Source organism: Halyomorpha halys, unplaced genomic scaffold (assembly GCF_000696795.3).
Source record: "Halyomorpha halys isolate HHAL.00 unplaced genomic scaffold, Hhal_1.1 Scaffold438.1, whole genome shotgun sequence".
Taxonomy (NCBI): Eukaryota; Metazoa; Arthropoda; class Insecta; order Hemiptera; family Pentatomidae; genus Halyomorpha; species Halyomorpha halys.
Window position 1 is genome coordinate 773,011 of NW_027107367.1, and position 13,873 is coordinate 786,883.

General features: G+C 27.9%; 1 protein-coding gene across 13 annotated transcripts in view; it reads left to right on the forward strand.

The window, feature by feature from the left end:
- Lar (tyrosine-protein phosphatase Lar) overlaps positions 1 to 13,873 on the forward strand; it is a 969,819-nt gene that overhangs the window by 494,668 nt on the left and 461,278 nt on the right. For 12 of the 13 annotated variants that reach the window (XM_067045667.1, XM_067045668.1, XM_067045669.1 and 9 more), the window contains one exon: positions 2,541 to 2,622. In XM_067045667.1, the coding sequence (XP_066901768.1) occupies positions 2,550 to 2,622 (73 nt within the window). In that variant the 5' untranslated portion in view covers positions 2,541 to 2,549. Of the gene's footprint in view, positions 1 to 2,469; positions 2,623 to 13,873 lie in introns of all 13 variants that reach the window. The other variant, XM_067045670.1, reaches the window with a different exon arrangement.

Sequence of the window (13,873 nt, forward strand, 5' to 3'; positions counted from 1 at the left end):
CCGCTAGGGGCTCTTATGCATTTAACGTTTAACATGACTTCAAATAGGGCTGCTCACAATCTTATAGCTATAACATTTAACATAGTAAAACATTTAACATTTAACACAACATCATGAATACCCCTAATAAATCGAATATGGTCTGGGTGCGGTAAAATAAAACTCATAGATAGTAATCACTATTTTAAAATGTTAATGTTGCTTGATTTTTTAATTTAAAGATGGCTTCTATGCAATTGAATAAAATTATTACTGTTGGTTTTTCAATTTTCACCTAGCTTTTTCATTGAAATTACCATCACGGTCTTTATATCCGGTAAATTTAAAACTTTAAAATAGTATTAACTATTAAAATAGTTATTACTATTTGAGTTTTATTTGACCGCATCCGGACCATATTCCATTTATTAAATTTGTTAATTTATGTCGTGTTCTGAAACACTTTAAATTCCGTTTCTTTTAATTCCTTGACAAGTTCAAGTGTTGGTCGGCCAAGAAATGGGAATTTTTATGCTTGTACCCATTGAAACCATTCAAGTACGAACGACTTAGTCCATAGTCGCATATCTAGTCACTAGTCACACAAAATGCGCACTTTGCGCCCTTGATCCTTCACATACAGTGTACAATTTAAATAAAACCTTAAAATACCGATGGTTGAAAAAGGATACCGACCTCAACTAACATTCCATGTAGCTATTTTCCTTTTTCCTTTTCTTATGGAGGGTACGAAAAAAAAAATAGTCACACAAAATAATCTTTCTTTTCCCTTTTGAAATTTACTCGGTATCGTTTTCAACGTTTTTATTTTAAAGACCTAAAAAGACTGAGGCCTTTTAGGTTTAACGTGCTTTAAGTACAGTAATATGAGTAAAGGAGAGAATTTCTGTGAAAGCTGTCAGAAGCGACGGGATCAAAAATTTAGAAAAAAATCTTTGAAACTTAAATAATGCATAAGGTCTTTTTTTTTACTTTTCCGAGTAAACCTCTTATTAGACTAGAGTTAATACCTAGAAAAATAAAAGGAATTTTTTTCTTTATGTGATTTTGTCTTCATGTTTTATTGATTAAAACGCAAATAGCCTTTAGCACCCTTGTGTCTGCAATCGGTGGAGATGTGTCCGTTGTGAAGGGGTCGAACTTCCTATACGATTTCAGTTTTGTATAATAATTTAAAATAAAACCGGGGTGTGCTTTTATGAATTACTCTCAGGTCAGGGAGCATTCATCATAGACGTTTCACTATGATTTTTGTAAGCGCTTGTTGTAATGAGTGCTTTTTTGTTAGTCTTTAGTACGGCTTGAATGACTTCTTAGAATTATAAAGCTTTTTATTCGTGGCTCATATGGTATATATTTCGTACGTTTTACTTGTTTGTAATATTTTCATTACATTGTGATTCTCTGTTATCCTTTCTTTCCCCATTAAAAGACCTGCTGGATACTCCAATACTCTTAACTCGTTCACTTTTTTGAAGAGTATTCAAAAATAAACTCGACTAGTAATAAACATGCTGTGAATATTTGAGTTACCTAGTGAAATTAAAATCTACGATAATGTGCAGTTGGGTACTTTTTTCCCTCTCAAACCCGTTGTGTTATTTTAGTTAACTCTTTTTCGTGTATAAACGAAATACACTAAAAAGTGGTAAAAATATTCATTCATTCACTGATTCATCTTTCTCCAAAGAAACAATCGTTCGTTAACGCTGAGTTTCGAATTTTGTTTACTTTCAAATAACTACATAATTCACCTTAAAATACGTGTAGTTTTAGTTTTTAGAAAATAACTTTTTCCTTCCAATTGAGGGACATTATAGCATAAGGTGACAGATTTAGTATAAAGGCATCCGGAGCCAAAATTGCTGAGAAAAAAAAATGGAGTTACCCAATCTGTCCATCCATTTATACAATAATAATAATTATTATTATTTATTGTGTTTTTTTTTTGGAATGCTTTGAGAAAGTGATTCTAAAACACTTTATGATTTATTTTTTTATGAATCTTTATATATGTATGAAAGATCTTATTGGCTGTCATTTCAAAATGGATAGATCTATGGTTTCGATGAGTCTCGGGAATTATCATCGGGTGAGCTATTTAGGATCCATTGATGAATGTCAAGATTCATTTCTTGGAGGCACTGCGAAATAAGCATTGATTTACAAGGCGGGAATTGAACTTGGAGCATGTTCTCTGAGACCTTCGCCACAACGTACTTAGCTCCATGTCCTCTATCTTCCTTCTATATTTTTACTAAAGAAAACTAGGTAAAAAATACCACTTATGGGATAGGACTTGGTTGATTATCTATTTTTGTTTCTTTTCTTTACATGATCTCCACTAAGATTTAATGTTTCTATTTACCAATGTAATTATTTTCAAATTGTTAAGATTGAAGACAATCCTGACTCTCCTATTATCCTGTTCCCAACCTACCCGACCTAACAGAAGTGAATTGTATGCAGCTCTCAAGGATGGTAGCAGCTTCAGACCTGCGGTGATGATGATGATGGTGGGTATAGTGTTTTCGTTTTAGGCGACCCCGATGGGGAAGATGGGCGGACCTGTCATTCTCCTCGCTGTCGCAATCCTTCTCAAAGATGTGCAAGCTCAGAATGGTGAGTCCTATTTCATTTTTTTGTCAAATCACTTGAGATTTTTGAGAAATACAATTAAAAAAAAAACACGCCACGCCTCTCTCTCTCATACCAGCAGGTAATGTTATTTCAACAACTAATGTAGATTTCTTAGATTTTTTCCTTCTTTTTTTTTACACAGAAATACACAAAACTACATTTAGTTATGCCTTTTGAAAAACTTTAACGGTTAAGATTTTTTTTTTTAACGTCTTTATTGTTGTAGTTTTTGCAATTTAAAATTTGATTTTGTTTTATATATCTGATGCATTATATAGTCTAGTAAGTGTTTTATGTTTTTTTTTAGATTTTAAAAATATACATACATCATTTGCATGCTATTGTTCCACGGTTTGCGAATTCTCTATTGTTTTTTTTTGTTTTTATAGTTTTACTTTATGTTTATTTGATCTTCATTTTCAAAATATCTATAACTATTTATTTGATTTATTAAATAAATCAAAACTTGTATCTTTTTTTGTCTCAACACTTTTTATTTCAACAGTCCAACGTTTCGGCCATTTTAGCCATCCTCAAGGACATCTTCAATTATAAATTCTTCCTCACATTAAATTTAAAATTTCTTTTACAGGCTACTCACACGTGTGAGTGGGAGGTTATAAATGGTTTGTGTAAATGGTAGTGATTTGGTGGATAATTTTAAAATAAGAAGATTAAGGTATTTATGATTTTAATTTAAAAAAAAAGGCTTTTAACTTATAATTAATGAATGACCTGGGCAGAATAGCCTGCAAAAGAAATTTTAAATTTAATGTGAGGAAGAATTTATAATTGATGATGTCCTTGAGGATGGCTAAAATGGCCGAAACATTGGAGTGTTGAAATAAAAAGTGTTGAGACAAAAAAGGATACAAGTTTAGATTTATTTAATAAATAATTACCTTGTCTCAAGAAATTGAAATAATATAATTATTTATTTGATATTGAAAAAAATGTAACACTGTTAATTTTTATCATTTTCTTGCATGAAAAAAGTATATATTAAATATATTGAAATTCATTTATTTAGAAACGCTGAGTATGAATTTCTCTGGAGTTTTCGCCATACAATTTTCTTGATGTAGATTTTACTTCTAGATAGTGGATTGGGAAAATGTATATTTAATTTCAGAACACTCCAAGGAGTTTAGGAAAATTCAATTCAATGACCGAATTTTGAAAGATTCAAGGTATTTATTTCCAGATGAAGCTTTAGCAATATTATTTTGTGTTTATCATTTATGATTTAATTTTTTCAATTCCGGCTTCTGACTAGTTCTTAGTAATTTGTTGAAAAATTATATAGATTAAATTTTATTTATTGCTATTTACAACTGTACATACATCCAGTAAATTTGATTTTAGTTTATAATGGAGTGATACAGCCGTTTAGAGAAACTACCCAATGGTAGCACTGTAATGACGTTTTTACATTAGCAGATCTCGTGGCAATTTTTTTTTTTTCAGGCGCCTTGTAAGATTATCAGGAATGAAAGAGGAAGCTAGGTTAGGAACTTGGGGGTTTGGGTGGTTAGGGAGTTTATAATGGAAGGAATGGCATCTGGTTCGGGCTAGATTGGTTACATATGGAACATTAAGTTCTTTATGTCTCATTTTATTTGTGACAAAGTAAGGAGCATTGAGGATTTTCGAAATATTATGGATTGTAAGAATTGGAATTTGAATAATGAAATATATAATTTAATGTTTGTTTAATCTTCTAAATTTTAATTGTTTTTTAATAATTTGGAGTAAAATTTATAATGTTTAGTGTTATTTATAATTTAAACAACTCATACTGATGTGAAGGACTAAACAAATTTAATAAGTTTATAAAATTGTTGTTTCAAACATTTTTTTAATTAGGCGTGTCAGAATTTCAACAAAATAAAAAAAAATACAGTAAAAAAATTTTAGATTACTGTTTTTTTTCTCTGGCTATATTACGGTTTTTTAAAAAATATATTTATATTAAATAATCATGTACTATTTAAGATACATCTTACTAAAAAATAAAACATCGTTTAGAATAAAATAGTGTATATATACTTTTTATTTTCAGGTAATCACTAACCTTTTCATGTTTGTGAATTGTAAAATCTATACAACTTATTATTTTTTTTTTCATTTTAAACATAAAAAATAATGCTTAATCTGTATCGAATTTTAGTTGGATTTGCTCGTAGTTAATTTTAAAAATGGAGCGTGAAAAATCTATTCATTAGATTTTTATATTAACCGATTATTTGAAGTATAATAAAAAAAAGTGCCATTTTATAAAAATTATAAAAGGTTGGGATTAAATGTACTGAAATCTTTTAAATTACTTTATATTTATATAATTACTTTATACATTGCGATACATTCATTTATAAAGAATTTAATCAATTTTTAAAACATTCCTTATTATATATTTAATTTCTATTAGACTAATTTTTTCCTCACAATTTCTTATTCTCCAAAACCTCTGTTGTTCATTTTTCCATTTCGCTCCCCCCTTTTTTTTTTCTTTTTTATTTATAAAATATTATTTTTCTGAAGGAAAGGAAAAAGATTTTTTTTCTTCGTTTCTCTAACGATGAGCATTACTTATTCATTCAGGCTTTCTGTCTAAATGAAATATTTAAAATAAGGCAAGTGGTCTGAATCCTCTGTCATATTTATAACTGTTTACAATTTATATTGTGAGAGATGTCGTATTTTTCATTAGTAGTAGTATTGATTTGGTCTTGTAACTAGATTTTTTAATCAGTCGGCAAATGTTGGCTTATCTATTTTGGTTTATCGAAGTAAATAACGAAATCTTTATACGAGGTAAGTTTCAAATCATAAATAGCTTATTCCTAAATTTTCCAAATAATAAAATTATTTTTACGTGCCATAAGTAATTAAATAATCCTTTTAATATATTACTTTAATCAACTCAAAAACTCATATTTAAGTGCTATAACGAAGAGTATCCAAAAAATATTTTTGAATGCGGCCTTATTATAGTCAATGAGCTAAAAAAAATATAGCAAGTAAATTTGAAAGTTAAAAAGAAAATATAAATGAAAGTAATAATATTTCGAAAAATGGTTGATAGTTTTTCCGTATAAATCACAGGCGTTGATAACCAACAGGTTTTATGCCTTAATTTCGATGCAATCAACCAGAATTAATAAGTAGATCTGTCAAAGAAAATAGATTATACCATTTTTAATTAAAAATCCTCTCCTTATTTTAAATAAAATAGTTTGTCTAAAATGTCCAGGAATGTATGTAGTCGCATCATCAAAGGATTAAAGCTCACAAAAATTTCAATGAAATAAGATTGATAATAGCTGAACACATTTATTTAAAAGAGAGGAATAATTACTAATTTAATTAACAAGAATCTCATATCTTTCTCACTGATAATTAAATATTCACGTTCTTGACGTTTAGGAAAAAATTCTGCCTATCTGTAGGCCTGGTATCCCAAATTATCTCAGCCCAACAAGGTCCTGCGAATTTTTATTTTTCCAACAAAGTTGCCGTTGCGAGAAAAGTATCATTTTCCTAATATGCAAAATGAAATTTAAATTTCTTCGATATTCATGAATGGGTTGAATTTTGTATTATCCTTGTTGTATTCTCGAAAATATGCTTCCCTCTAAAGGGTCAATTATCTCTATGTAGAATATATGTTACTAGGCTAATGTCATCTATATACGAAATACCATATTATATCATAGGTATTTCAAGATTTTTTTTTTTTATCATCTTGTAAATTATGTGTGATTATGATATCTTATAAATTATCTTATATGATGTTGCTGAAATAATTTCAAATTATCAGACAAATTCTTATGTTTTTATATAAAATTTTTATTTATTTATATATTTTTCAATTCAACATCAAATTGATGGAATAGAGTTTCGCGTTAGTGGTCTCATACCTCAAGCCCTTCCCTTTAGTTAGATTTACGACTGGCTGTTATTTGGCCAATAATCGAAGCTCTATCCTAAATTCGCCGTGTTTACCGAACCCACCTCCTGGCCCTACCCATCAAGAGGAGTAAAGAAGTAAGACAAACATTTAGTAAGATTTAGTAGAGGCCATGATGTGAGTCTACTAAACCCTCTGGGGGCTGTAAAGAGGATGGGTTACCCCCGGTGAATATTTCAGGGCTGGTGGTGTCCTGGCACAGTTAACTGATTCTGGTTAAATTGCCGTTTTGGATTTTTATGTCCATCACAGTTTGAGAAAAATTATATCTTATCTTAAATACTTGTGAGCATATAAAATAATTATCTTTGCGATAATTCAGTTGAGAGTTTTTGAATTAATTCTATACATAATATTGGATATTTATTTAATAACGTGCGATTCAATATACTTCACATTAACCAGGAATATAATCAATACATAAGTATAAGTAACTTAGTATTTTGAGAGGTTTTTATTGTACAATTTTATTTAAATGTATTTTAGTTATTTACATCCGTCATAATATCGAGATATACAGAGGAGGTTAGCCTAGTAAGTAAATAAATAAATACAATTTTCGTATGAGATAAGAAAAATCATATAAAATAATTTTAAAAAAAATCAAAATAAAAGAAAAAATTAATGACTAAAATATAACTAACTACTAAAAAATAAAATTAATAAAAGAACACTCAGTGTACGTTTCAACTATACAAAAAGACAATAGTATAGTACTATTTAAAATAAAAATATCTAAAACTCCAATCCATTGAAATTTATATTAAAATTTATATCATTATATTATATCTTGTTAAGAAATTACTCCTTGATCGCGTTTTAATAATTAAACTTTTTGTTTTATGTTATTGGAGTTTGGAAAAATAATATAAATAAATCTGTGCAAATAATTAGAATGAAACATTGTTATTAAAGAATTCTTTCTGTGGAGATAATATACTATAATAGGTCATGTTATCCTATTCATTGATACTACAATTTTCCCCATGAATAATACCAATTACTAAATATTAAATCAGTTAAGGAATAGATCTCTTACAAGTAGTAAATAAAACTAGACTTTTTATTACAGGCAACTTGCCTTTGTTCAGTAACCATCGTTTATACATCAATATTAGTAAAACTCAGCTATTAAGAAAAAATTATTTAAATATTGCTATTGATAATTTTTTTTTTCCATTTTCAAGTTGTTAGAATAATGTTATGAATATAAGCATTTTTTTTTTTAACCTTTTTAATAGTTATAACATAATTTTTACAAACTACCAAGATATTCACAGATGATTTCATTTTTTAATTTTATTATTAATCATATAATAAAATTATTCTATTATGTACATCATGATCCTATATTCTTTTTGAGATAATAATTTCATTATTAATCTCTTGCAGTGTTGATATTAGTTTTGCTGTTTGTCGAACTTTATCTGAGTGAATAGGAATATTTTGTCTACAGTTTTGTACCACTTACGTAAAACAATGTTCAACATACCTTGAAAATATATATACATATATTTTGTACAAATACATTAGATTGGAGAAAAAGAAATCAATTATTTTTACGGAAGATGGCTGTAGTGATCGATAACTCGTAAAGTATCAATCAAACAATTTCAAATTTATCTCGTTGTCAAAGTAACATTTCGCACTAATATAATTTCGAATTAGCCAACAGAAGAAGTGTCCTGTTCCATCAAGACAACGCCTAGCCACACACATCTATCGTGACCCGCCAGTTTAGGGTAACTCAGATAGTAATTTTTTCTATCCTATCAGACATAGAATAACTCGGTCTCGAGACATTTAGGAGCACTCAAAACCCCTAAATATTGTTTCCAATCCAATTGGTTTCTAAGCGTCTGTTGTGACCACATTGTCTCCTAATGTATTCAGAATAGAATCCTTTTCCAACATTATATGTTCTTGAAAACTATTGCATCGAACATACTTTGCTTACTTTCTAGTTTCGAATAGTTTTCCATATACTCTTTAGGTAGGTTTTAGTAGTACAAGAGCCGGGGAGAAAAAAAAATTCAGTTATTTCACCCAAATTTTTTATTACTTTAATGAAAACTATAAATTATTGGTATTAAAAATTGAAGAGTCCACCAAGTATAGTGAGGGGGAATAAAGACTGTTTCAAACCTGATGTTTCAAAACTTTAAAAAAAAATTAATTTTTCATTTGAATTGCAAGGAATAGATGCGGAAGAATTTCGATGGTTTGGTAGAGCCCCAAAGCTCAATTCCATATGTCCAAATTGGTCTGATTATCATAGTGTATAATAATTTTTTGTAGTGAATGGGAAGTTTAGAGCGTTTGCCAGGTAGGTGTTTAAAGGTAGTCTAAATATACAAAAAAAGTATATTTAGTAAAGCTAAATGTAATATACAAAAGTTCATAACGTTTTTCTTCGTAGGAGTAGTATTTTTTTATGATATTTGACAAAATAAATTTATAAAATGTTAATTTATAATTTTTCAGATTAAATTATTGATTTTTGAAAAATATACATCAGGATCCAAAAGACGTACATACGTCTGCCAGAACTCAAAATAAAGATAATTGAACTTACTATAAAGTAGTTTATTTCACGTATCTTCGTAAGTAGTAGTTTTTATAATAAAAACTAATGAATATCACTTTTCACATAAACGTTTGTCCGAACTACTTACAAATCAATTTATTATTTACTTTCGAATACATTAAACTGGTTTTAATTTGAGTGCTAATATACATTTGTGATTATGAAGGTTCGTATTTTATAAAATTTTACTCTACTTTAAATGATGTTCTCTTTGGTTTTCTAGTGATGGTGGTTTTAAAGATGTAGAGCTCGGAATGAAAAATCAAGTTTTTTTTTAAACAGCCGCTACTTTTTATTCCCTCTATCTATACTTGGCAGACTCATCAATTTTGACTTGTAATTTATACATAGTTTTTATTAAATTGATCAAAATTAGGAATGAAATAACTAAATTTTTTCCTCCTATTTGACTCTTGTCCTACAGTGAGCCGTCATCAATGTGGAATATCTCATTAGGTAGGTGCGTCAGTCGTTGAAATGCACACCTCTGTCCAGTTACGATTTGGTATTCAAATGGAATTTATTTATAGACATTTGACTTTGTGAATTGTGAAAATGTTTGTCATATTGCGATCCGGTGTATATTGGAAGTTCAATATCGTTCGTACGATCTTCCTACTGGTAAATGGGATTTAAAATACAAATATATTTCGATAAAGGGTTGACATATAAATGACCATTTTTATTATTTTTGTGAGTAACCTTAAAATGGTTATTAATTTTTTAAACATATATACTTCAACGTAGAGATTCTTATTTAATTTATAGCATTATTTGGAATTGATTAAAAGAAATAATGAACCAATTTAATTCCACATATTTATAATAGCATACACTGTTTATCATAAAAAACTAATTTTCACAATATTCTTTTTATTATGTAATGAATTTTTTTTTTTTTTTTTTTTATATTTTCAAACATTTGCTCCTAAGTCACCATTTGAATTATTTTTGGCTCCCGTAGATTCTTGTTGATATTTATTTTTATCAATTAAACTGATTTTTCCAGCTCTCATTCTATTGAACTCAATTTTTTTGTTGACTTTATTATATCCTTAAAAAACTTTTCAACTAAGGGGCTGATTTATTTGTGTTTTTGTTTTTCAAATATTTCATGTCGTTCAAGAAAGGTATTAGATATCTCCAGTAGAAAAAAAAATATGATCAAAATTAAACATTATAGATACTTCAAAAATTATTTATTTTTTCATAGACTATACCTGATTGAAAATGATATGATCTTCATTTATCTAAAAAATGAAGATACGACCACAATTCGGTCCAGGAGATAGATAGCTATGAACGAAATTAAAGACTATAGGTGGATAGAAAAACAGATTAATTTGTTCATACATTATATATGTAATAACAGAGTAGATAGTTAAATTACTTTTAAAATGAAAAAAAATCCAAATAGAACCAAAATTAACAATTTTTTTAAAGCATTCTCCGAATGCTATCGTAACAATCAAATATCTTTTTATCACTTAATCCAAACATTTATAATAGATATAAACTAATTTAAAATGGATACAAGATTTTTTTTTAATAAGACATCTTCAAATCTAGCGAAGCATTACATAGCATTCTAGTATGTTATAAGAATCTTGTATAAGCATTTAATAATACTACAAATGTAGTATAATTTATTGTAACTCATAAATTATTTATTTACGTCATTAGCTTGATTAAATTCAAATTTGAGTTTTTTTATTTTTAAATATCTTCCAAAAAGATTATTTCTTATACCTGGAACCATTAATAATTATTGAAAATCACCATCAAATATCTTAATTTAGTTAAAACGAAGAAATGAATTTGGTTTTAGTGCACTCTACAGGAATTCCTGCTAAGCCATTTTCGTTTGTACAAAAGAAAATATTATATTATTTATTCAAATTTATCTGTTCCGCATATATTATATTGATATTTTCTGAATATATTTCATGATTACTTGCATTATCTAGATTTTCTGTGAAATTATAAGATGCATGATGAAAAGATTTTTTTTTTTTTTTTGTTTTAACTGCTTAAAACAGATTGTTTCACTTCAGGTTTCGAGTGAAATCATATTTTATTTTTGTATTTAGTATATAAAAGACCTCCTTAAGTTGCATATTGCATTGTAAGTAAAATAAATTTTTATTTTAGTCTAGTCTTTTGAGCTCTGCTCTGTCCCTCACACGTTGAGGATAGAGTGGGCTCTGTGATCCTTCGATTGTGAAAATATTGTATATAAAAGTGTAAATGTGACTAGAGATTGTATTATTTTATTTATTTATTTTTTCATACACATAGTTTGATTATGTTCATTTTGTTTATCCTTCATTTTGTATATATTTTAAGAGATATTTTATTTATTTTTATGTATTTTTTTTTCATTTATTTTTCATTCTTATTTTATTTTATTTTTCTAAGTAATATAATATATTCTAAATATATACATTTTAAGAGAGATTTATTTTTATTTTATTTTAGTATGAATGTGATCATTCATCACTATTACCAATTGCCCACAACTGTGTGGCAGATTGTAATATCTATCAATAAATAAAAAGTATTTAAAAAAAATTAGTCTACAGCCTTCACAATGATTATGATTCAATTTTATTACATTTTCCAGAATAAGATAAAAACACATTTCAAAACTTTTTATAATAATCGTAATAGCGTGGGTTTTATAAATTATGTGGAACCTGAAACTGACATTTAAAATTGTAATTAATTTATATCAACTCATAATCACAATTTTAATAATTTCAACTTTATTACAGAATGTCAAAATAAATACTCTCTTAAACGAAATAATAATAAAAAAATTAATTAATTTTATTGGCTTGAAATATTCTTGATATTAAAGTGGAGTTTATATCATAATTAATATGATCATACTCAGGGAATTGAATTGTTTCATTTTATTCCTTTTTGAGATGTAGTATCGGTTATTAAAAGGTCAATCTAAAATATTATTAGTTTTTTTATTTCATGTTTAATTGATAAATATTTTAAAAAGTAATAAATAATTTTTTTATTATGATTTACTACTTTTATGGTTGTGAGTCAATCTATTTTCTGTTAGACAGTTAACATAACCTTCTCTGAAACAAAAAGGAATTTATTTTCGTTATTTTATTTTGTGTCGTAATTAATTTTATCAAAAACAGCCTCATTTAGCCCTAATGCCATCCTAATTATTTAATTAATTATATCGAAGGTGAAAAACAAAGCATCATTGTCACGTAATTAACTGTATGTATTATTATTTTACGCTCACACTGTACATGATACTTCTATTATTCAATTTATACTCCAAATGTTCTGCGGAAAGCCACATGGGAATGTCAGTAGGTATGTACAGTACATCTGTCAATCATTCTGTGAGTGCACCATTGCAGTCATGTCCTGCATCTGTCAAATCTCCTGTCTAGCTCTAGTAATCAAATTTATCTTTGTTTGAATTGTTTAACACTTACTAACTTCAAACTTGCTTTGTTCCACTAATAGCCAACAAAAGAAAAAAGTTCGATTTTTATTTAGTTTTATTAGGGTTTTTTTTTTGTACAAAAGTTGTGGTATAATAAATTTCAAACCTCCAAGCTGTTATAAGGGACCAAGTTTCTGAGTAATTTTTTTTTTAATTTGTTTTATTTATTTAGATACAATGGTAAGGCGCTGTTCTACTAACTCAAAGAACCCAGGTTTGAATCCGGCTGTGGCAACTAATTATTTATTCTGTAACCATGAGTCATCCCTGTGGGTTCTGGAGCTCTGGGGGTCCAGCCAAACTCGTAAAGTTGGTACCCTTAGTTGGAAAAAATCTTCCTTTTTTTTTTTTATTTTTTACTTCCTTCTTAGTGATTTCTGACATACGGGGGTTATCTGCAGGTTCCACCCTATGCTGACCATTGTTGGAGGCTCGCCTCCCGAGTCCGGATTGGAACCAGTGCTATTTCGGGAAAAAATCTTACGCTTGAACGTGATCAAAATATTGAAAAATTGACCTCCTTTATAATCGTTGTTGCAAAATCAGTATTTCTTTACTAAATACTAATTCGGCATTTATTAAGGAATTCTATAAAAATAAAAATCGCTAACATCGGATCTTAAACAATCTTTCCATCTACATTTTGGTCTGCTCATGGGACACTTGCACATCAGATTCACACCCATTATCTTTTTACTGATTTTTTCGTTATACATTCTGGTAACTTTATACGGCAATTTTATTCAACTTAATAGTATATGGTTTCATCTCACGCTATTCCCCGTTGTTTATTTTATTCATAATATTTATTATTATTTTATACTTGAATATTAATTGAAACAATTGAAGTTTTTTTTAATTATTATTTATCATTAAATAATACATAGACCATTGGATTATACTCTTATTGGTTATAGCGATAAGAAGGCGCATTCACCCTATATTAACAAAAATATATATATTAAGTATTATCAAAATAATAAATAGATTAAAAAAAATTATTCAAATTTGTAGTGAATAAACGTTAATATATTTCTTCCTTTAACCAATATTTAAACTCAGATCGAGTAACTCCGAACCATGCTTGTTCCACCAATTTGGAAGGAAAAAGCATAACTCCGGAAGATCTCAGCGCTTATCACTCACCTCGGCCGTGGGTTCTCAGACATAAATAAAAAAAAATTGAAATAAT